The sequence below is a fragment of the Mobula birostris genome (genome assembly GCF_030028105.1).
Source record: "Mobula birostris isolate sMobBir1 chromosome 8 unlocalized genomic scaffold, sMobBir1.hap1 SUPER_8_unloc_1, whole genome shotgun sequence".
Taxonomy (NCBI): domain Eukaryota; kingdom Metazoa; phylum Chordata; class Chondrichthyes; order Myliobatiformes; family Myliobatidae; genus Mobula; species Mobula birostris.
This window is the reverse complement of record NW_027274036.1, coordinates 479,926-505,451: the sequence shown is the minus strand read 5'-3', so window position 1 is coordinate 505,451 and position 25,526 is coordinate 479,926. Positions and strand designations below refer to the sequence as shown.

The window sequence follows — 25,526 nt, the reverse complement described above, 5'->3', positions numbered from 1 at the left end:
CATGGATTCAATGTCCCTTTAGGAATTGGATTGCAGAGGGGAAGAAGCTGTTCCTGAATCGCTAAGTGTATGCCTTCAGTCTTCTGCACCTCCTTCCTGACAGTAACAATAAGAAGGCATGCCCTGGGGGATGGGTCCTTAATAATGGATGCCACCTTTCTGAGGCACCGCTCCTTGAAGACGTCTTAGATTACGGAGGCTAGTACCCAAGATGGAGCTGACTAATATTACAACTTTCTGTAGGTTCTTTCAGTCCTGTACAGTAGCACCCACCCATACCAGACAGTGATGTGGCCTGTCAGAATGCTTTCCATGGTATATCTATTGAAATTTGAGTGTTTTAGGTGATAAACAAAATCTCTTCAACTCCTAATGAAATATAGCCGCTGTCTTGCCTTCTTTATAGCTGCATCAATATGTTGGGACCAGGTCAGATCCTCAGAGATCTTGAAACCCAGGAACTTGAAGTTGCTCTCTCTCCCTCCACTCTGATCCCTCTATGAGGATTGGTTCATGTTTCCTCATCTTATCCTTCACAATCAGCTCTTTCATCTTACTGACATTGATTGCAAGGTTATTGGTACGACACCACTCAACTAGCTAGCATATTTTGCTCCTGTATGCTCTAGCGTCTCCATCTGAGATTCTAGGAATAATGGTAGCATCATCAGCAAATTTATCAATGGCATTTGAGTCACACAGTCATGAGTATCGAGAGAGAAGAACAGTGGGCCCTTGGGGTGTGCCAGTGTTGGTCATCAGTGAGGAGGAGATATTATTAGCAATACACACAGATTGTGGTCAAGAATCCACTTGCAGAGAGAGGGACAGAAGCCCAGGTTCTGTAGCTTATCGATCAGAACTGTGTGAATTATGGTGTTGAATGCTAAGCTATAGCCAACATAAAAGCATTGTGACAGAGGTGTGTGCATTGTCCAGGTGATCTAAGGCCACGTGAAGAGCCATTGAGATCATTCCTGCCATAGACCTACTGTGGTGATAGGTAAATTACAGAGAGTCTTGAGCACTGATATAATTGTTGCCTTTTTTTGAAGAGGCTGGGAAGATCCAATTATGTAATATAAACCTACAAAATTAATGTTGTTTTGTGTAAAATAAGCCAACCAATAAAAACAATATAGAAAATATATCAATAAGTTTAAAAGAATGCAGAGAAAATCGACAGGACTTGTGGACCTCCTGAACTTTATTCCCTGGAATACAGGAGAATGAGGGGAGATCATATAGACGTATACAAAGTAATGAGGGATGTAGATTGGGTGTATCCATGCATGTTTTTTGGTTGGGTGAGACTACAACTGGAGGCCAATGCTTCAGGGTGAAAGGTGAAATATTTAAGAGAAATCTGAAGAAGAATGTCTTCCCTCAGAAGGTGATGTAAGTGTGAAAAGAGCTGCCAACAGAAGTGGTGTATGGGGGCTGAATTGCAGCATATAGGGGAGATTTGGATAAGTTAATTGTTGTGAGGTGAACAGACAGCTGTGTTTCAGAACCAGACAGGCGTGACTCGGCACAGGGTGAACTAAATGGACAGTTTCTGTGCTTAATGTCCAGTGACTGTATTAGCATAAATAGGTCATTTTGTCTAGATGGTAATGTGTGATGTGCTGGGACTTACATTTTATTTTAACCTCAAAAATGATGATTGCAAGATGGGCTGCTGTGTTTGGTGATAGACAGGAAATTGAGCTGTGAAGTGGACAGAATGTTGCAGGGTTTTGACTAGAAATGTTAAAAATTCCTTTCCTGCCACATATGCTGCTTGACCCTCTGCATTGCTGCACTATATTGTTTGCTGTTCCCATACCAGCATTAATGGAGCCCACCCACACTGGGAAGCAGGCTGTTCCCACACTGGCATTAATGGAGCCCAGCCACACTGGGAAGCAGGCTGTTCCCACACTGGCATTAATGGAGCCCACCCACACTGGGAAGCAGGCTCAGACATCCTGAGGAAATAAAGGGTGCTGTAAAAATGTTGTCCATCTGTAACTTAGTTTATAACAGAGAGAAGTGAAGGAGATAACATGATAGCATAGACAGTGAATTTGGAGATTGTGTTAGCACTGATGGAGGCACAACAAAGTCACTGATAATCCCATTCTGCATTAATGATTTGTGAATTGTGTTACTGGGAAATCAGCACAGTTTGGCCATTTCTCCCTGACTGCTGAGTGTCTATCATTATATAATTAGACAAAACACTTACCATCAACACATAGTTGTGTTATGGTGGAGTAGCTATAGCGATCCAGGTCTTTAAATTCAATTCTGAAGTGATAAGGACCTTCATCTTCCTGTGTAACATTGTTTATATTCAAGGAACAGTTCTTGTCATTCAGGTTTCCAGAGAGCCAGGTCCGATGGTGATACTTTGGCATTATATGACTGCTATTCTTGGAATGAAAGGCTATCTGTGACCATGAAAACAGGTTATTTGAGTTAAACCAGATTCCCACCCGTTGGTCATTTGCCAGACGTGATGGATAGCTGTATTGACACCGAATGTGTGCACACAGGCCCTTCCGCACTGTAACTTCTTGTTGAATGTCGGCTGTCCATTCCTCTGACACTACAGCTGAGGAGAGATTATGAATATTAAGCAACAAGACAGTATTGAAGAAGATCCTCAGTGTTGACAGAGTTACACTGCTGTTGGTGTGTACTCAGAGTACTGCAGAATTCTTGGTAAGCACTATGCAGTAATGGTGGTAATACTGAAGGAGTTTACACAGACACAAGAACAATGCCAGCAATACTCCACTATCAGCACTGCAAATCTGGAGATCCCACATAAGGCAGCATGGTAGCGTATTGGTCAGCAAAATGCTTTACAGTACAAGCCAGCTGGGTTCAATTCGTGCTGCTGCCTGTAAGAAGTTTATACATTTGCCCCATGACCACGTCCTCCCACTGTCCAAAGACATACCGGTTCGTAGATCATTGTAAATTGCCCCTTGATAGACTAGGATTAAATCGTGAGATTGCTGGGTGGCCTCTGGACAACTGTAGGTTCCAAGTACTGTTGGATTTCTGTACAATCAGAATGGCTGCAATGTGGGAGTACTAAAGGAGCATTAAAGAAGCACTAATCAGAATGGCAACAATGTGTGTGTACTGAAGGAGCACTAATCAGAATGGCTGCAATGTGGGAGTACTAAAGGAGCATTAAAGAAGCACTAATCAGAATGGCAACAATGTGTGTGTACTGAAGGAGCACTAATCAGAATGGCTGCAATGTGGGAGTACTAAAGGAGAATTAAAGGAGCACTAATCAGAATGGCAGCAATGTGTGTTATAAGGATATTTAAGGGAGTGCTAATCTGTTAACCTCTATCAAAATTAGTTTCCATCCCAACTCATTGACAGTTAATCAGCTGAGCTGCTGTTGCTGGTACCTTGCAGAATTGATAGGAGAAAATACCACTTTCCAATCATCGTTCAATCCCAGGTATTCTGTCCGTTTCCTGCTCTCAGGGTCTAAAAGAGAACACAGTTAGTGAGACTCCTTCTCCTGCCTGGCAGCTTTGGCAGAGTTTTAAAAACGCAAACACGAGGAATTCTGCAGATGCTGGAAATTCAAGGAGCACACATCAAAGTTGCTGGTGAACACAGCAGGCCAGGCAGCATCCCTAGGAAGAGGTACAGTCGACGTTTCGGGCTGAGACCCTTCGTCAGATTGCCTGGCCTGCTGCCTTCACCAATAACTTTGATGTGTGTTGACAGAGTTTTAAACCATTTGTGGACAAAATCTTTGTGGATCACTTTAATCAACTGTGTGAAGGGTGGTTCTCTGCCCTGAGGCTGAGAAGGAGACAAGCATTTGGCCAAACCTTTTAACAGCCTGAGAAACTCACACCATTCGTTGAAAGAATGTCACACCATACTATCTGTTTTGAAAGGCAGCAGACAATCTGCAAAATTTACGTTGATACATTCACCAAAACCAAGCGGGGGGGGGGGGGTTGTTGCTTTGCTGCTGCTTATGCATGAGAGGGCGGAGCTGGGGGTGCTTTGAGGTTCTAACTGTTACCTGCTCAAGGAGATCTGTTCTTTTTGTGAGAATGATGTAATGGTCTTTTGGAGGTCACCTGATGTGATTTTCCCGCCGATGAGGTCACGTGATGACATGTGCCCCGTGACTATATAAGGGTCGACCCAGGTGACGCAGTTGGTTTTTGAGTTTGTAGATTTCCAGGTAGAACGTGTTGTGCCTCCGTTTCTGTTGCGTGTTTGTTTTTGTGACACAGTTTCATTTTTAAAACAGAAGGTGCGTTCTCTTACAAGATATTGTATTATTGGACTGGGAATTTGTGGCTGGAAGTGCCAATTTACTCAATTCCGACAGTTTTGAAGGGAGAGTGAAGGATCGAAGGATCAAGAGAAGTCGGCATCGTTTGGCAGTTTAATAAAGAATCAACCTTATTGAGTCTTCATTGGAGAGAACCTGCATAGAGATAACTCTTGCAAACGGGCAATGAGTTCATGCAAAGGCTCTCTCTCTAAAGGAATTTAAAGTCAGTTGATTTACACTGTTTATTTTTGGCTTCGTGAATCCTGTGGACAGAACCAGCAGTAAAGGTGCATCTGTGAAGAAATCTTTCTCCAGAGAAGTCTCTCCCAATTGAATGTGTAAAACGGTTGGACTTTCAAAGTTATCACTGAAAGAACTGTTTTCGCATTTAACGCTTTAAGAACCAGAGCCGAGTGGAGTTGGCGAACGGTTGTGTACCTGTTAACCTCCAGTTAAAGTTTTCCTTTGTTTTTTTTTCCTTATCGTTTATACGTGCTTAATAAATGTTTGATTGTTTTTATATAGCTTGTCTCGATTAATATTCATTTTTGCCGGTTACGTAACACTAACATTTAACTGTCATTCATTCTTTGGGGAACTTCTCTGTTTTTGTGGATGCTTGCGAAGAAAAAGAATTTCAGGATGGATATTGTATATATTTCTCTGACATTAAATGTACTTACTGAAAGTTGGTAAGACACTTTCCTGCCCTGCACAAAGCCTCTCTCCTCATTACTCTCTCTCTCCCTGTTCTCCCTCATTAGGTCATGGGTTTCCAAATGCTCATACTGTATACCCTATCCCTAAGAATTTTCTCCAGTAATTTCCCTACAACTGATGCAAGACTGATTGTTTGCCTTATTCCCTGACTAGCTGCCAGTGACTAGTGGTGTTCCACAGGGTCTGTGTGGGACTGATTCTTTTTACATTATATGTCAGTGATTTGGATGATGGAATTGATTGTTTTGTTGCAAAGTTTGCAGACAATATTGTGACAAAAGGCCAAGTTATCAGAAGATTGATGCCGATAAGAGAGATAAGAGAGAGACAAAGAGATAAACATTCCAAATGTTAGTGAGAGACGAGAGAGATTAACGAAAAGAGACACAGTTCTGAGTATTGACAGACCGGTTGCTTTGAACCTGAACTGTTTGAAGTTTGATGGACAGGCGATACCCCAGCAGGGGGATAAAAGGAACAGGTTCGCTAAGGCAAGGGACACACCATGACACCATGAGATAACGAGACCCTGGAAGTGCGGTGTGCCCCCCCACAAGTTGGTGGAGGTTTTGGAGGTCTGGTAGCGGGACCGACCGTAGACGCACGGGGTGGAAAGGTACGATCGGCGAGAACCTGGTGTGTGTGTCCGCCCTTGCCTGGGTGCCGGGTTCACCGCAGAAGAACGATCGTATCCGGAACGGAGGGGTCACAGTCGGTGACCTCAGAAGACATTACAAAGGGCTCGCCCGAAAGCTAACTGCGAGGAATATCAAAGGTCTGTTTGAATCCGATTTGAATATCATCATTCGCTCTCTCTTTCTCTCTCCGCAACAGCACAACAGCAATTACTGCGAACTGAACTAAACTGAACTGAACTCTGCATCACTTGAGACTGATCATTTTACCCCTAGACTGCGATAGAGCTTGATTGATCCTATTATTCTAGTTCTGTGTACATGTGTGTTTTATCATTGCTAACCTGTTGCATTTATATCCTTACTATTAGAGTACTGTGTTACTTATTTCTTTAATAAAACTTTCTTAGTTCCAGTAATCCAGACTCTAACTAAGTGGTCCATTTCTGCTGGTTTGGCAACCCAGTTATGGGGTACGTAACATAAGTGGGGTTCTCGTCCAGGATTTTGAACGCTAACTTTGGGACGGGTTAAATTGATTGGGTTAAAATTCCCGAAAGAAAGGAAAGGCAAACAGCAGAAATGGAGATTGAGGAATTTCTAAAGGGGCTGACCTTGGAGGCATTAGAGGATGCCAGGAAAGCAGAATTGGCAGCTGTGGCCAAATGGTTGAATCTTTTTAAGGGGAAGTCGAGAATGAGGAGAGAGGAGATGCACAGAGCTATCAAAGAGCATTATGTGTCTAAAGGTGTGTTTCCCCAAGGGGAGCTGGAGGTGGTATCTATGGGCAAACCTGGTGGAGAAGCAGTACAGGTGCAGATGGAAAAATTGAGACTCGAGCCCAAAGAGAAACTGTTAGAACGGCAAGAGAGAGAGAGGCAGTTGGAGCGAGAAGAGAGAGAGAGGCAGCTGGAGAAACAGAAGGAAAGGGAATTCGAGCTGGAGAAGTTAAGGATGACGCTAGCGCAGGGGCCCATGCCGAACCAAGGTGGTTAGGCTGGTTTGACGAGACCGATGTTGATCGGTACTTTCTCCATTTTGAAAAAGTTGCTGCAAGTCAGGACTGGCCGAGGGATAAGTGGGCTGTTTTGCTTCAGAGTGTACTTAAAGGAAAAGCCCAACAAGCTTACTCGGCTTTGTCCGCAGAAGATGCCCAGAGGTATGAGGTGGTGAAAGAGGCCATACTCAGGATTTATGAGTTGGTCCCGGAGGCATACCGGCAGAGGTTCCGGGATGCGAGGAAGCAGTACTTAGAGTTTGCCTGTGAGCTGCAGACATATTGTGAGCGTTGGTGCGCCTCGAAAGGGGTCAATGGGGATTACGACAGACTGCTACAGCTCATCCTGATTGAGCAGTTTAAAGGTTGTGTCCCTGACGGTATGAGACCCTACCTAGATGAGAAAGAGGCAGACACTTTAGCCGCAACTGCTAAGTTAGTGGATGAATACGCGTTGACAAATAAAATGAAGTTTACCTCAAGTAAAGGCTACCAGAAGAGTAGTCAGGACGGCGGGGAGAGTCTGCCAGAAAAGTCAGAAAGTAAGCCGGGGACTAGTGAGAAGGATAAGGTAGACAGGGAGCAATTTGGTAGGAAGTGTCCTGGGGTCGTATGCTTTAATTGTGGGAAAGTCGGACACTTTGCGTCCAGGTGCTTTGCCCCAAAGAAGGAGATGGGAAAAGGGAAAACGATGGTTCTGACTGGCTGTATTGAGCTGGTAAGCAAACCGCTAGGAGAGAAGAGGTCTGATAAAGTTCAGGAAGGGCGCGAGAAGTTTACCTCGGACGGATTGGTGTCGGTGAAGGAGGGGTTAAACCCAGTTCCAGTACGGATCTGGAGAGACACGGGAGCTTGTCAGTCACTGATCTTAAGGAGTGTTTTAGATTTTAGTTCAGAGACCCAGACTGGGGCGGTCAGGGTCATAAAAGGCATTGGAAAAGGGACTGAAGCAGTACCTTTGCACCAGATACACCTAAAAAGCGATTTGGTCTCTGGACCGGTCATGATCGGGGTGAGGGCCGAACTACCGATGAAAGACATGGAGGGCTTACTCGGTAATGACTTCGCCGGCGGAGAGGTGTACCCAGCAGTAAGATTGACAAGCCAGCCTGCCAACATTGGGGCCCCGCCCATGGACTCACAGGTTTACCCCATTTGCGCAGTGACTCGGCGTGTGTCCAGAAAGGCTGCCGAAGCTAATATAGATTTAGTGGAGATGCTTTTACCAGCCTTATACGAGGAGGGGTTAGAAAGTGAAAAGAAGGAGTGTAATGAAACGGAAATTAAGGTAGATTTATCATTATCAAGGAAGGAATTTGTACAGGCACAGGAGCGAGACGAGGAGCTGATGGTTTTGGCGGAGATAGCTCTCTCTGAAGCAGAATTAAAAAGGCTATTGTGTGGAGGAGGGAGTACTAAGGAAGAAATGGCTACCAAGTACCGTGCCCGCAGATGAGGAATGGGAGGTGGTGCCAAAAATTTATGGGGATGAGATTCTTAACCTGGCCCACAAGATACCCCTCGGTGGACATTTTGGGGGGAGGAAAACAGTCGGCGGAATCATGAAAGAGTTCTACTGGCCACACAGGAGGAAGGATGTTATTGACCATTGTAGACGTGAGCTAACACAGTTACAGGCTTTTGATATGCTAACAGCTTGCCACGATAGGTGAACAAACCTAGTCGGTGTTATCACGAAAATTAATGAGGCTAGTGTGCCACCTGAGAAGGGGAAAACCCATTTTGAAAAGATAAGTATAGTGCCGACCAGATGGGAGAAGTCTATTGTTTTGGCCAGCTTTGCTGATAAGGTCTCTCCCTTAATCCCCGAACAAAGCGACCCGCTAAGAGAGCTAATTAAACGGCGCGCACACGTATGTACGGATGTCCCGAGGCAATGCAAAGAGCCGGGACATGGTGTTGTCACATCAGGTCAGCCTAGTGAGCAACACCCCTATAGGATGATAAATTCAGTGACAAAAGGGCTAAAGAACGCAGAAGCGTATATTGGCGATGTAGTGGTCTGGAGTGACATGTGGGAGGAGCACGGTGTCGCACTGGTTAAACGGCTGTTTGAAGCCAGCCTGACAGTGAACCTCGCAAAAAAGTGAATTCAGCCACGCGAAGGTCACTTATCTGGGATTTGTGGTAGGACAGGGGCAGCTGGCTCCGATGCAAGCTAAGGTGCAGGCTATCTCTGAAGTTCCCACCCTGACAGACAAGAGAGCCCTGAGAAGGTTCTTGGAGATGGTGGGGTACTATTGGAAGTTTTGCAAAAGAAAAACTTTGCGGATATTACCCACCCTCTTACTAAGCCCTTGCCAAAGAATGCTAAGTTGGTGTGGGACGACCCTTGTTATCTGTGTTCCGGATGAAAACCACTGAGAAGTTACACTGATCACAACTCATTAGTGTTTTTGGCCACTATGAAGTTTGCTAAATTGGAGCCTGGTCTTAGAGGATTATTAAAATAACACATATAAAAGGAACGGAAAATGTGGTTGCTGACTGTCTGTCAAGGTGTTGACAACTCAAAGTTCTCTGTATTAGCCAAATAGCTGATGACCATGTATACTTGTGTGTATCTAATAATGTATTCATGCCTATAATTTTTACCCCAGTAAAAATCCTTTGAAGGGTAGAGGTGTGACAAAAGACCAAGTTATCAGAAGATTGATGCTGATAAGAGAGACAAAGAGAGAAACATTCCAAATGTTAATGAGAGACGAGAGAGATTAACAAAAAGAAACACAGTTCCGAGTTTTGTCAGACCGGTTGCTTTGAACCTGAACTGTTTGAAGTTTGATGGACAGACGATAACCCAGCAGGGGGATAAAAGGAACAGGTTCGCTAAGGCAAGGGACACACCACGACACCACGAGATAACGAGACCCTGGAAGTGCGTTGTGCCCCCCCCCCCCACAAGTTGGTGGAAGTTTTGGAGGTCTGGTCGCAGGACCGACCATAGACGCACAGGGTGGAAAGGTATGATCGGCGGGAACCTGGTGTGTGTGTCCGCCCTTGCCTGGGTGCCGGGTTCACCGCAGAAGAACGATCGTATCCGGAACGGAGGGGTCACAGTCGGTGACCTCAGAAGACATTAAAAAGGGCTCGCCCGAAAGCTAACCGCGAGGAATATCAAAGGTCTGTTTGAATCCGATTTGAATATCATCATTCGCTCTCTCTCTCTCTCTCTGTCTCTCCCCAAAGGCACAACAGCGATTACTGTGAACTGAACTAAACTGAACTGAACTCTGCGTCACTTGAGACTGATCATTTTACCCCTAGACTGCGATAGAGCTTGATTGATCCTATTATCCTAGTTCTGTGTACGTGTGTTTTATCATTGCTAACCTGTTGCATTTATATCCTTACTATTAGAGTACCGTGTTACTTATTTCTTTAATAAAACTTTCTTAGTTCCAGTAATCCAGACTCCAACTAAGTGGTCCACTTCTGCTGGTTTGGCAACCCAGTTACGGGGTACGTAACAATATGAAGTTAGGCAGAGGGACAGGTATTTTCAAAGAAGTAGAGAAGGACTTAGACGGATTAGGAGAATGGGCTTAGAAGTGGCAGATGGAACAGTGTTGGGAAGTGTATGGTCATGCACCTTGGTAGAAGAAATAAAAGGGATGACTATTTTCTAAATAGAGAGAAAATACAAAAAATTGAGACATAAAGATACTTGGGAGTCCTTGTACCGGAATCCCTAAAGGTTAATTTGCAGGTTGAGACTGCGGCGAGGAAGGCAAATGCAGTGTTAGCATTTATTTTGAGATTAGAATATAAAAGCAAGGATGTAGAGCTGAAACTTTATAAAGCACTGGTGAGGCCTCACTTGGAGTATTGAGAGCAGTTATCTTAGAAAAGATGTACTGAAACTGGAGAGGGTTCAAAGGAAGTTCATGAAAATGATTCCAGGATAGAATGGCTTGTCACATGAAAAGCACTTGATGACTCTGGGCCTGTATTCACTGAAGTTCAGAAGAATGAGGGGTGACCTCATTGAAACCTATCAAACAGTGAAAGGCCTTGATAGAGAGGATGTGGAGATGGTGTTCTTATGGTGAGCCAGTCTAAGACTAGAAAACACAACCTCAGAATACAGGGGTGTCCTTTTAGAACGGAGGTGAGGAGGAATTTCTTCAGCCAGGTGGTAATGAATCTGTGGAATTCTTTGCCACAGACAGCTGTGGAGGCCAAGTCTTTATGTATACTTAAGGCAGAGGTTGATAAATTCTTGATTGGTCAGGGCATGAAGGGATACGGGAAGAAGGCAGGAGATTGAGAAGAAAATTGGATCAGCTAAAATGAAATGCCCATAGATCCTATCTCTAAGAATCTTTTCCAACAGCTTTCCCACCACAGACGTAAGGCTCACTGGTCTATAATTACCCGGACTATCCCGACTACCCTTTTTGAACAAGAGGACAACATTCACCTCCCTCCAATCCTCCGGTACCATTCCCGTGGACAATGAGGACATAAAGATCCTAGCCAGAGGCTCAGTATCTCTTCCCTCACCTCGTGGAGCAGCCTGGGGAATATTCCATCAGGCCCCGGGGACTTATCTGTCCTAATGTATTTTAACAACTCCAACACCTCCTCTCCCTTAATATCAACATGCTCCAGAACATCAACCTCACTCATATTGTCCTCACCATCATCAAGTTCCCTCTCATTGGTGAATACCGAAGAGAAGTATTCATTGAGGACCTCGCTGACTTCCACAGCCTCCAGGCACATCTTCCCACCTTTATCTCTAATCGATCCTACCTTCACTCCTGTCATTCTTTTGTTCTTCACATAATTGAAGAATGCCTTGGGGTTTTCCTTTCCCCTACTCGCCAAGACCTTCTCATGCCCCCTTCTTGCTCTTCTCAGCTCCTTCTTAAGCTCCTTTCTTGCTTCCCTATATTCCTCAATAGACCCAGCTGATCCTTGCTTCCTAAACCTCATGTATGCTGCCTTCTTCCACCTGACTAGATATTCCACCTCACTTGTCACCCATGGTTCCTTCATCCTACCATACTTTATCTTCCTCACCGGGACTAACTTATCCCTAACATCCTGCAAGAGATCTCTAAACATTGACCACATGTCCATAGTACATTTTCCTGCAAAAACATCATCCCAATTCACACCTGCAAGTTCTAGCCTTATAGCCTCATAATTTGCCCTTCCCCAATTAAAAATTTTCTTGTCCTCTCTGATTCTATCCTTTTCCATGATAATGCTAAAGGCCAGGGAGCAGTGGTCACTGTCCCCCAGATGCTCACCCACTGAGAGATCTGTGACCTGACCCGGTTCATTACCCAGTACTAGATCTAGTATGGCATTCCCCCTAGTCGGCCTGTCAACATACTGTGTCAAGAATCCGTCCTGGACGCACTTAACAAACTCTGCCCCATCTAGACCCTTGGAACTAATCAGGTGCCAATCAATATTAGAGAAGTTAAAGTCACCCATGATAACAACCCTGTTATTTTTGCACCTTTCCCAAAATCTGCCTCCCAATCTGCTCCTCTGTATCTCTGCTGCCACCAGGGGGCCTATAGAATACTCCCAGTAGAGTAACTGCTCCCTTCCTGTTCCTGACTTCCACCCATACTGACTCAAAAGAGGATCCTGCTCCATTACCCACCCTTTCTGTAGCTGTAATAGTATCCCTGACCAGTAATGCCACCCCTCCTCCCCTTTTTCCCCCTCTCTATCCCTTTTAAAGCACTGTAATCCAGGAATATTGAGAATCCATTCCTGCCCTGGTGCCAGCCAAGTCTCTGTAATGGCCACTGTAATTCCATGTATGTATCCAAGCTCTCAGTTCATCACCTTTGTTCCTGATGCTTCTTGCATTGAGGTACACACACTTTAGCCCTTCTACCTTATTCTGCTTATTCTACTTCTCTTTCCTTAAAGCCTCTATATGTTACATCTAGCTTTACTCCATGCACTTCTTTCACTGCTCTATCGCTCTGGGTCCCATCCCCCTTGCAAGTTAGTTTAAACCCTCCCGATCCATGCTAGCAAACCTACCTGCAAGGATATCGCTCCCCCTTTAGTTCAGGTGCAACCCATCCAATCTGTACAGGTCCCACCTTCCCCAGAAGAGATCCCAATGATCTAAAAATCTAAAACCCTGCTCCCTGCAGAGGTCTGCCCATCAGCGTTGTTACGTACCCCGTAACTGGGTTGCCAAACCAGCAGAAGTGGACCAATTAATTGGAGTCTGGATTACTGAAACTAAGAAAGTTTTATTAAAGAAATAAGTAACACAGTACTCTAATAGTAAGGATATAAATGCAACAGGTTAGCAATGAATAAACACACATGTACACAGAACTAGGATAATAGGATCAATCAAGCTCTATCACAGTCTAGGGGTAAAATGATCAGTCTCAAGTGACACAGAGTTCAGTTCAGTTTCAGTTTGCAGTAATCGCTGTCATGCCGTTGGGGGGAGAGAGAGAGAGAGAGAGAGCGAGTGCTGATATTCAAATCGGATTCAACAGACCTTTGATATTCCTCGCTGTTAGCTTTCGGCGCGAGCCCTTTTTAATGTCTTCTGAGGTCACTGACTGTGATCCCTCCGTTCCGGATACAATCGTTCTTCTGCGGTGAACCCGGCACCCAGGCAAGGGTGGACACACACACCAGGTTCCTGCCGATCATACCGTCTCACCCAGTGCGTCTATGGTTGGTCCCGCGATCAGACCTCCAAAACTCTCGCCAACTTGTGGGGGCACACCGCACTTCCAGGGTCTCATTATCTCGTGGTGTCGTGGTGTGTCCCTTGCCTTAGCGAACCTGTTCCTTTTATCCCCCTGCTGGGTTATTGCCTGTCCATCAAACTTCAAACAGTTCAGGTTCAAAGCAACCGGTCTGTCAATACTCAGAACTGTGTCTCCTTTTCGTTAATCCCTTTCGTCTCTCTCTTATTAGCATTTTGAATGTTTCCCCCATTTGTCTCTCGCTTATCTCTCTTATCGGCATCTTCTGATAACTTGGTCACAGCGTGATCAAACCGAGGGAAATCCTGGCTGAACAGTTATCCCAATCTGCTTGGGAAATAGTAAGAGAACCGAGGAAGCAGGGGATGGGAGGAGGGCGAGAGAATATCAGGAAGAGACTGTGAGTTTTCCAAAGACAGACCTCAACCCTTCCAGAAGGTTTTAAGGTTTGGCGAACTCTAAAAGTGTTGATAAGATAATCGGAGGCAAAAATAGACGGTGCTATACCTATTTCAAGAAATACTTATTATAATGTGGATTTTATATTACTCAATTTTTTTATTCATTCATCCACTCCTTTTTCCCCACCTAAATGAGAATATATATATAGGGGAGGAATACACAGGGAAATCTTTTCTGTGTAATGGACATAGACTTGTTCACTTACTTTTATGGTCACTGTAATGGGGCCCCCAACTCACAGGGAGTTGGGGCTATCCCCCACTGCTAGACATTCCCTCCAGCTCAACTCAGGGTCATCTGCTAGAGACCTCAGCCTTGGAATCACACCTTCGTTGCCTTTTTTTATTATCCATGTTTCTTGGTTCTTATTTGTTCAGGGAGTAGATTGATTAAGTTTTATTCTACTAATTTCAATGATATATTGACAGATAAATACACATGGCGAAGGACAAAGTAAAATACATTTCTTTCAATGTCAATGGGCGGTTAAATCCAAACACAGTAAAATTCTATCCAAAATGAAAAAAAGAAGAAGCCTATGTAGTATATTTACAGGAAACTCACTTACGTGATAATGAGCATGGAAAACTAAAGAGAATGGGCTTCACTAATTTGCTTTTCTCCTCATCAGGACATAGGAGAGGAGTTGCTATTCTTATCTCAAGCAAGCTAAATTTTGAAAAAATATTCAAAATGGGAGATAAGGAGGGCAGATAAATTCTGGTAAGGGGGAATATAGATGGAAATTCAGTTACTCTATTGAATATATATGCACCCCCAGGAAGTGATATTAATTTCTTTCAGAAAATTACTAATGTTATGGTAACGGAAACAGAAGGTCTCCTGATACGTGGGGGAGACTTAAATTTACAATTACAACCAAAGTTAGACTCTTCCAATAGAAAAACCTGTGAAACAAAATCCTTTTCGAAAGAGAGTTAATACACTTTTTTGAGGATGTTGGTTTAATTGATATATAGAGGGACCTTTCCCCGACAGAAGGGATTATACTCATTATTCTGCCCCCCATTCTGTATATACAAGAATAGACGATTTCATAACATTTGGAAAAGATAAAGACAAAATAAACACCTGTGGAATTGGGACGATAGATGTAAGTGACCATGCACCTATATATATCTATCTGTTGATTATGACCTACAACAAAGAATACTATTTGGAAGCTAAATTCAAGTCTACTCAATGATCCCTACTTTAAGGAACAAATTAAAAAAGAAATTGGTCTTTACCTAGAATTCAATGATAATGGAGAGGTTTCACCTCCCATTCTATGGGAAACTCTGAAAGTTGACTTAAGAGGGAAAATTATACCGATATCTCCATATAAGAGAAAAATAAGGAATAAAACATGAGAGGAATTACAAAATAGGCTGAAAGAACGAGGAAAAAAACACAAACTGAATTTGACACAGGATACATTAGAGAAAATAAAAAAAATAGGAATGAAATTAATAGTTTGGCTACACAAGAAATCAGGAAAAATTTAATGTTTCTGAAACAGAGACATTATGAAAGTGGATCTAAGTCTATGAAAATACTGGCCTGGAAACTGAAGAAAAAGAGAGCAGAAAATACAAGTCATAGAATTAGGGATCCAAGAACAAAAATGATAAAAAAAAAATAAGCTAAGTGAAATTCAAGAAGCTTTTGAAGTGTTTTACAAAACTCTATATTCCAAAGTTCCAGGGGGAAGCATAACCCAAATTGACACTTTCCTGAATTCTCTAGAGTTCACTTGAAGTGAAGAACAAAATAGAACGATGACTGTTCACATAACTGAAGTTGAACTAAAAGCTCCCATTAGTAGGCTTAAATTAAGCAAGTCACGAGGTTCAGATGGGTATACGGCAGAGTGGTACAAAGAATTTAAAAATGAGTTAATTCCTGTCTTATTCCCCACACTGAACTGGGCTCTAAAGAAGGCACAAATGCCACCCAGCTGGAAGGATGCGGTAATCTCAGTTATACCCAAAGATGGCAAGGATAAAATGGAATATGGGTCATTTAGACCAATATCCATTCTTAATATAGATTATAGAATATTTACCTCCATCATGGCCAAATGGTTAGAGGAGTTTCTACCCATACTGATACATAATGATCAGACAGGTTTTTATACAACACCACCAAACACAAGACAATATACGAAGGACACTTCACATTGTGGATCATATACAGGAAAATAAATTTGAAGCAATAGTGATAAGTGTGGACGCTGAAAAGACATTTGATTCCGTTAATTGGAATTTTCTTTACAGAGTTTTACATAGATTTGGTTTCCGTGACACAATTATTAAAACTATACAGGCACTATATGACAATCCTACTGCTAGGATTAAAATCAATGGATATTTATCAAATATTTACCCCAGAAAGGGGCACAAGACAGGGTTGTGCATGGCCACCGCTACTCTTTGCATTATATCTGGAACCATTTGCTCAATACATCAGACAAAATGAAAATATCAGGGGAATTACTGTTAAAGGGACAGACAATAAATTGGCCTGTTACGCAGATGACATTTCGATCTATCTAGGGCAACCAACATACTCTTTACCTAAATTGATGCAATCCTTTGAACAATATGGTCAATTATTAGGATGCAAGATCAACATAGATACAACCCAATTACTTTCATATAACTATAGCCCACCAAGAGAAATTGAAAGTAGATAACCCTGGGCATGGCAAAAAGAGTCTTTCAAATATTTGGGCATCATTATGCCAAAAGATTTGTCAAAATTATCAGAATGCAATTATCAGCCTATATATAAAAAAAATTAAGGAAGATATATCAAGATGGAACCTAATTCCTTTTTTAGTCTCAGTTCAAGGATTGAATCTATTAAAATAAATATAGTGCTCAGACTATTATATTTCTTTCAGACCCTACCAATAGAGATTAACCAAAATCAATTCAATGTATGGAACAAGATGCTATCAATATATATATGGCAAGTTAAAAGGTCTAGAGTTCATCTCAAAACTTCGCAATTAGCCAAGGAAAAGGGGGGATGGGGCCTACCTTCTCTTACAGATTATTATTTTGCAGCACAGTTGAGAGCTGTGATATGCTGGTGCAACCCATCGTATGACGCTCAATGGAAAAACATTGAGGAGAGGATACTTCCCATCCCTATACAGGCAACTTTGGCTGATAACAACCTACAAATGTACATAAATACTATTGATAACCCATGGGTGAAATAGACTTTAAAATATGGAAAACTATTATAAAAGAATATAAACTAGAGGGAGATATTGCAATACGTAAATGGTGTGCATATGACTCGGATTTTACACTGAATAAACTGGATGCTAGATTTAAGGACTGGACAGATAAAGGAATAACAGCTCTTTGCAATATAATGAAAGAAGGAACACTGTTCAGTTTTGAAATGCTTAAAGAGAAACACTTATTAGAAAAACAAGACTTTAATCAGTATCTACAGATGCGACAGTATGTTAATAGGAGGGTTAAAAATGTAACCAAGGTAAGTACATCTTTGAGAGAGCTATTTAGAAAAGCATATAATTCAGATAACAACACACATAAAAGTTGCTGGTGAACGCAGCAGGCCAGGCAGCATCTCTAGGAAGAGGTACAGTTGACGTTTCGGGTCGAGACCCTTTGTCAGGACTAACTGAAAGGAGAGCTAGTAAGAGATTTGAAAGTGGGAGGGGGAGGGGGAGATCCAAAATGATAGGAGAAGACAGGAGGGGGAGGGATGGAGCCAAGAGCTGGACAGGTGATTGGCAAAAGGGACATGAGAGGATCATGGGACGGGAGGCCTAGGGGGAAAGAAAGGGTGGGGGAGCCCAAAGGATGAGCAAGGTGTATAGTGAGAGGGACAGAGGGAGAAAAAGGAGAGAACGGATGGGGTATGAAGGAGAGGTGGGGCACTAACAGAAGTTAGAGAAGTCAATGTTCATGTCATCAGGTTGGAGGCTAACCAGACGGAATATAAGGTGTTGTTCCTCCAACCTGAGTGTGGCTACGTCTTTACAGCAGAGGAGGCCGTGGATAGACATATCACAATGGGAATGGGATGTGGAATTATGATGTGTGGCCACTGGGAGATCCTGCTTTCTCTGGTGCTCAGAGCGTAGGTGTTCAGCAAAACGGTCTCCCAGCCTGCGTCGGGTCTCGCCAATATATAGAAGGCCGCATCAGGAGCACCGGATGCAGTCTATCACCCCAGCTGACTCACAGATGAAGTGTCGCCTCACCTGGAAGGACTGTCTGGGGCCCTGAATGGTGGTAAGGGAGGAAGTGTAAGGGCTTGTGTAGCACTTGTTCCGCTTACAAGGATAAGTGCCGGGAGGGAGATCGGTGGGAAGGGGTGGGGGGACGAATGGACAAGGGAGTCGCGTAGGGAGCGATCCCTGCAGAAACCAGAGGTGAGGGGAGGGAAGGATGTGCTTAGTGCTGGGATCCTGTTGGAGGTAGCGGAAGTTACGGAGAATTATATGTTGGACCCGGAGGCTATAAGCCTACGGATTCTCACAGCTATCTGGACTATTCCTCTTCTCACCCTGTCTCTTGCAAAAATGGCACCCCCTTCTCGCAATTCCTCCGTCTCTGCAGCACCTGCAGGATGAGGCTTTTCATTCCAGGACAAAGGAAATGTCCTCCTTTTTTAAAGAAAGGGGCTTCCCTTCCTCCACCATCAACTCTGCTCTCAAACGCATCTCTCCCATTTCACGCACATTTGCTCTCACCCTATCCTCCTGTCACCCCACTAGGAATAGGGTTCCCTTTGGCCTCACCTACCACCCCACCAGCCTCCAGGTCCAACATATAATTCTCCGTAACTTCTGCCACCTCCAAAGGGATCCCACCACTAAGCACATTTTTCCCTCCCCCCACCTCTGCTTTCCACAGGGATCGCTCCCTACTTGACTCCCTTGTCCATTCGTCCCCCCCATCCCTTCCCACTGATCTCCCTCCTGGCACTTATCCTTGTAAGCAGAACAAGTGCTACACATGCCTTTACACTTCCTTTACACTTCCTCCCTCACTCCCTCCCTTCAGGGCCCCAGACAGTCCTTCCAGGTGAGGCAACACTTCACCTGTGAGTCGGCTGGGGTGATATACTGTGTATGGTGCTCCCGATGCAGCCTTCTATATATTGGCGAGACCCGACGCTGACTGGGAGATCATTTCGCTGAACACCTACGCTCTGTCCGCCAGGGAAAGCAGGATCTCCCAGTGGCCACACATTTTAATTCCACGTCCCGTTCCCATTCTGACATGTCTATCCACGGCCTCCTCTACTGTCAAGATGAAGCTTCACTCAGGTTGGAGGAACACCACCTTATATTCCGTCCGGGTAGCTTCCAACCTGATGGCATGAACATTGACTTCCCTAACTTCCGTTAATGCCCCACCTCCCCTTCGTACCCCATTTGTTATTTATTTATTTATCTATCTATTTATTTAATTATTTAATATATATTTTTTTCTTTCTCTCCTTTTTTTCCTTCTGTCCCTCTCACTATACTCCTTGCCCATCCTCTGGGCTTCCCCCCTCCCCCTCTCTTTCCCGTGATCCTCTCATATCCCTTTTGCCAATCAACTTTCCAGCTCTTAGCTCCATCCCTCCCCCTCCTGTCTTCTCCTATCATTTCGGATCTCCCCTCCCCCTCCCACTTTCAAATCTCTTACTATCTCTTTTTTCAGTTAGTCCTGACGAAGGGTCTCGGCCCGAAACGTCAACTGTACCTCTTCCCATAGATGCTGCCTGGCCTGCTGCGTTCACCAGCAATTTTTATGTGTTGCTTGAAATTCCAGCATCTGCAGATATCCTCATGTTTGCATTTTTAACTCAGATAACGGTAGTAGAATCATTGCAAGCGTGTATCAGAGTTTATCAAATCTTAAAACACATTCGACTGCATACATTAAAGGAAAATGGGAGAAGGAAGGAGGGATAATTATATCTGAGGAAGAATGGACAATAATATGGAGGTATCAATGGAAATGTACCAGTTCACAGAAATGGAGGGAGTTCAGGCGGAAAAACTTGATAAGATATTTTATTACACCCTTTCAGAAATCCCATTATGATAGTAACCTCCCTGTTTGCTGGAGAAATTGTGGAAATCAAAATGCAAACCATTATCATATTTTCTGGGATTGCCCCATTATCAAAGACTATTGGAGTGGGAAACACAATGAAATGTATGGTTTCTATAGGTCAGTGGGACTAGGCAGAAAATGGTTTGGCACAACCAAGAAGGGCCAAAAGGCCTGTTTCTGTGCTGTAGTTTTTCTATGGTTTTTGTGGTTTCTAAGACATTTTTAAATGAGAAATATCCTTGGAAAGTAAGACCATATATTTTGGGTACGTACCTCAAGAATGGTTGAAAAGAGATAAATATTTAATGAATATACTGCTGGTGGCTGGTAAAAAGACCCTTACCAGGAAATGGTTATCACAGGAGAGTCCAACTTTAAATGTATGGATGGATGTTACAATGGACATTTACAAAATGGAGAAGATAACAGCATCTGTTAATCATAAGTTGGAACAATTTGATTCATACTGGGAAAAATGGTTCAACTACATAACACCTCTTAGGCCTGATTTTATTTTCACAAGTCAATGAATATGTTGTAAAAAATAGATCACTCTCTACTTTGTACATAGTTCTCTCCTTTTGCTTGTTCTTTCTTTCCTCTCCTTTCTATAAGTGTATACCTCAGATAAATATTATGTGGAGATTTGTGACAAATATGATTATATGATATATATGTACAGTATCTGAAATACATCTTATGGAAATGTTTGTTTGATGATGAACTTCAATAAAAAATAAATTACAAAAAAAAGTCCTAATTAACTCAAGCTAAGCTTCTCATACACTGACATCGGTATACCTGCTTCCCTGCCATGTGCTCATCAATGTCTCAGCTCATCAACACCTGGGTCACTCGTACTTGCCATTGTTCCTTCCAGTCACCTATCCTTACCTGTCAAGCTGTCCAGGCAATGTTCCAGTGCTCAAAAACACATTTCATTCATAAGATATCTTTCATGTCACTTTCTGGACATCCCAAAACACTCTGCACCCAGTGAAGTGTAGTCACCACTGTAACAGAAGCTTATGTGGTTTAAGGCAGAGGCTGGGAGGTACTTGATTAACCAGGGCACCAAAAGTTATGGGGGAAAGGTAGGAGATTGGGGTTAAGAAGGAAAATAAACCAGCCATGATCAAATGACTGAGGAGACTCAATAGGCCAAATGCTGTTGTGTCTTATAATCTTAATGCTGCTGAAAAGTTCCCATAAACAGAAGAGGGATAGTGATCCAGAGCAGCAATTTTACAAGAGATGTGAAAGAAAACTGTGGGTTGTAGGATAGAACTCCCTGCTGTTCTTTGGCTGGGTATCCCCTGAATGTTTCACCCCTCTCAGGGAAGGCAGTTAAGCCCTTGGTTCAATATTCTATCCAAGGATGGCCCCTTGGACCAGCACGGTCCTTCCTAAAGCACAGCCCTCTGTAGTTACTCCCTTACCTCTGTCTCACTGACAGTGCAATTGCTTCTCAGTAATGTCTCTCTGCCAATGCGGTGCTCCCACAAAGCTCAAGGCAAATTTAAAGTTCAAAGTAAATTTATTATCAAAGTATATATATGTCACGATGTATATCCATGAGATTCGTCTTCTTGCTGGCAATCACAGTAAATACAAGAAACACAATAGAATCAATGGAAATCTGCACACAACACTATGGACAAACAACCAACGTGCAAAAAGAAAGCAACAAACTACAAATAAAAAGAGAGAAAAAATAATTATTGCTATTATCAGTAATAATAATAAATGCAATAATGCAAATCACTACTGTTCCTCTATTTGTACAGCTACTCCACATGTCTGTCCCTCTCACACTGTAGCACATTATTCCCTCCACATCGCTAGCCCAGTAATGCTCTGCTTCCTCAGTTCTGGCACTGGGTATGGCAACCAGAAGTGCAGGGCTCCTCTCTAAAAGGACATATTAAAGGCTAATGCCTCTGTGAAACCTTGCCCTGCACTACCAGTGAGTAATTACTGGACCAACAGTCAGAGCTCTGGGCCACTGATCCAGAGACGCTAGTTTGAATCTCACTATAGCTGCTGGGGAGTTTTACATTTAAGGATTCTTTTTAATAAAAGTTCATTTCAGTAAAAACTACCTGTTGGTCACTTCAGGGAAGGAAATTCCACATTCTAGGATTCTAGGAATTTGGATATTCCCAGAAAATGAAAGCATTCCTTGTGTACTTACGGAATATCCCCCAGGCTTGCTGTTTAAATCCTGTTAGACAGAAGTTAGTTAGCTCCGCTTCAGAACCTGGTTGTCACTAATAAAGTGCTGTGATGAACGGGATCACAGGCAACCGACTTTCTTTTGTGACTGGAATTAAGTGCTGGGCTGAGGGTGCAGAGAAACACTGCTGATCTATGTTTGTCAATCCGAGAGAGGGGTGGGGTGGAAATGGGTGGTTTCTGCTGTGTGGTTTATTTGTCCTTATTTATAGCAGTAGTTGCACTTTTATTTTTTTTTATTGAATTTCATCATCAAACATTTCCATAAGATGTATTTCAGATACTGTACATATATATCATATAATCATATTTGTCTCAAATCTCTACATAATATTTAACTGAGGTATACACTTATAGAAAGGACAGGAAGGAAAGAACAAGTGTGGATTAACTGTTTCATATTATAATAACAGAGCCAATCAGATCTCATAAGTCACACAGCAGAGGAAGTGATACCAGCACAGATCAGCCATTGGATGGTGGGGCAGGTCTGAGGGGCCTGATGACCCACTCCTGGTTTGATCTTGCTGTGTTTTTGTGTCTTACCTGACAGCAGAGGTCCACAGCTCCCAAATGCTAGACCCAGAGCCAAACAATTTCTCCAGGCTGTGTTCTCAGTGCTGACCTGGGTATCACAAGCAGTCTTATACATCAAAGGTTCATTTTATTATCAAAGTATGTTTGCAGAATATAACTCTGAGATTTTTCTTCTCCAGACAACCATAAAATATAGAAAACTATAATAGTTCAAAGAAAGCCATCAATTCAATCCCTCCCCAAACAAAAGGAAAAAGAAGCAGAAACTCACAAAGCCCCAACCCCTCTCTCACACAAAAAGTAACATCACCCAGGTGGAGAAACAACAGCCGGAACATTAAACCCCACAGACCCAGCCCGCCAATCGGCAACAAGGAAAAATGGGCAAAAGCACAAAAAAATATAGAAGTGAGAGAGGCCAATATGAATTACATAAATCACAGAATTCTCAGAATTTTGATAACATCTCCGAGGACAGAAGGATGAGGGGGGATCTCATTGAAACCTTTCGAATATTGAAAGGCCTAGACAGGGTAGATGTGGAAAGGATGTTTCCCCTGGTGGGAGAGTCTGGGACAAGAGGACACAGCCTCAGAATAGAGGGACATCCATTTAAAACAGAGATGCAGAGAAATGTCTTTAGCCAGAGGGTGGTGAATTTGCGGAATGTGTTGACACATGCAGTTGTGGAGGCCAGGTCATTGGGTGTATTTAAGGCAGAGATTGATAGGTTGTTGATTGGACATGGCATCAAAGGTTACAGGGAGAAGGCCTGGAACTGGGGTTGAGGAGGAGAAAAAAATAGGATCAGCCATGATTGAATGGCAGAGCAGACTCGATGGGCCAGATGGCCTAATTCTGCTCCTATGTCTTATGGACTTGAGCCAGCGCCACTCCAAGTACCACTTCCTCTCCTCCACATTTGCCTTGATGTTTCAATCTTCCTAGTAACTTTAATTAGCAAGGAACGTAGTTGATCCCAGCCCCTCGTCTCATCTCTGAACAACTTCTCATGGTAGCTCGTGCTTGCATTTTTCTCCTGGAGTTTCCTCAGGGACAGCAGAGCACTAACTTACTTGATCAAATTACAGACTGTAAGTCCCAGGCTACAATGATTTCAAAAACAAAGATTAAAGAATAAGAAGAATTAGATTGTCTCTCTGGAAGATATTGCCTGAGGAATCATTGTTCACTGGTGCCAACTTGACACATGCTCAGATTGACATGCACAGACACTCAGCAATACAAAAATGCATACAGATACTCCAATTCACCTCCATAAACACACATGCACATTATTCACATTTCAATAAGTTAGTGTGTTATGTTGTGACTGGCTAGTACAGAGAGTGATGTAGCGACATAACAGAAGGGGAGCAGTTTACCTGGTCCATTTCCGACACCTCCCTCCCCTTTCTAGATCTTTCTGTCTCTGTCTCTGGAGACAGCTTATCTACTGATGTCTACTATTACTGACTCTCACAGCTACCTGGACTATTCCTCTTCTCACCCTGTCTCTTGCAAAAATGCCATCCCCTTCTCGCAATTCCTCCGTCTCCACCACATCTGCTCTCAGGATGAGGCTTTTCATTTCAGGACGAGGGAGATGTCCTCCTTTTTTAAAGAAAGGGGCTTCCCTTCCTCCACCATCAACTCTGCTCTTAAACGCATCTCCCCCATTTCACGCACATCTGCTCTCACTCCATCCTCCTGTCACCCCACTAGGAATAGGGTTCCCCTGGTCCTCACCTACCACCCCACCAGCCTCCGGGTCCAACATATTATTCTCCGTAACTTCCGCCACCTCCAACGGGATCCCACCACTAAGCACATCTTTCCCTCCCCACCTCTCTCTGCTTTCCGCAGGGATCGCTCCCTACGCGACTCCCTTGTCCATTCGCCCCCCCCATCCCTCCCCACTGATCTCCCTCCTGGCGCTTATCCATGTAAGCAGAACAAGTGCTGCACATGCCCTTACACTTCCTCCCTTACCACCATTCAGGGCCCCAAACAGTCCTTCCAGGTGAGGCGACATTTGATCCGTGAGTCGGCTGGGATGATATACTGCGTCCGGTGCTCCCGATGTGGCCTTCTATGTATTGGCGAGACCTGACACAGACTGGGAGATCATTTTGCTGAACACCTACGCTCTGTCCGCCAGAGAAAGCAGGATCTCCCAGTGGCCACACATTTTAATTCCATATCCCATTCCCATTCTGATATGTCTATCCACGGCCTCCTCTACTGTAAAGATGAAGCCACACTCAGGTTGGAGGAACAACACCTTATATTCCGTCTGAGTAACCTCCAACCTGATGGCATGAACATTGACTAGTGACATAACAGTTAACATATCGATTTATAGTGCCAGCGATCAGGGTTCAGTTCCCACTGGTGCCTGTAAGGAGTTTGTACGTCCTCCCCATGACTGTGTAGTTTCTTCCAGGTGCCCTGGTTTTGTTCCACATTCCAAAGATGTGTGGGTTTAGGTCAGTAAGTTATGGGCATGCTTTGTTGGTATCAGAGGCATCACGATTCTTGTAGGCTGCCCCAGCACATTCTCGGACTGTATTGATTGTTGACAAAAATGACACATTTCACTTTACATTTTGATGTACATGTGACGAATAAAGCTAATCTTTAAATCTTTAGGAATGACGGTGTTGACGATGGACAAGTTGAACAGAGCTTATCAGCTCACACCAGAGACAACTGAACCGTTAGATATCTTACTGCTTAAGCAGTTTCTTGTCACGTTTTTCCTCACCTCCATTCAGGGCCCCAAAC

At 43.5% G+C, this 25,526-nt stretch overlaps 1 protein-coding gene across 1 annotated transcript in view; it reads right to left on the bottom strand.

Annotated features, from left to right (window-relative positions):
• The window catches only part of LOC140191991 (uncharacterized), a 76,356-nt gene extending 54,061 nt beyond the window's left edge, over positions 1-22,295 (bottom strand). The window contains exons 1-3 of the mRNA XM_072249904.1: positions 22,162-22,295; positions 3,420-3,501; positions 2,231-2,599 (exon numbers count right to left, since the gene is read on the bottom strand). Of these exons, the coding sequence (XP_072106005.1) occupies positions 2,231-2,599; positions 3,420-3,459 (409 nt within the window). The 5' untranslated portion in view covers positions 3,460-3,501; positions 22,162-22,295. The remainder of the gene's footprint in view (positions 1-2,230; positions 2,600-3,419; positions 3,502-22,161) is intronic.
• Positions 22,296-25,526: the final 3,231 nt, after the last annotated feature.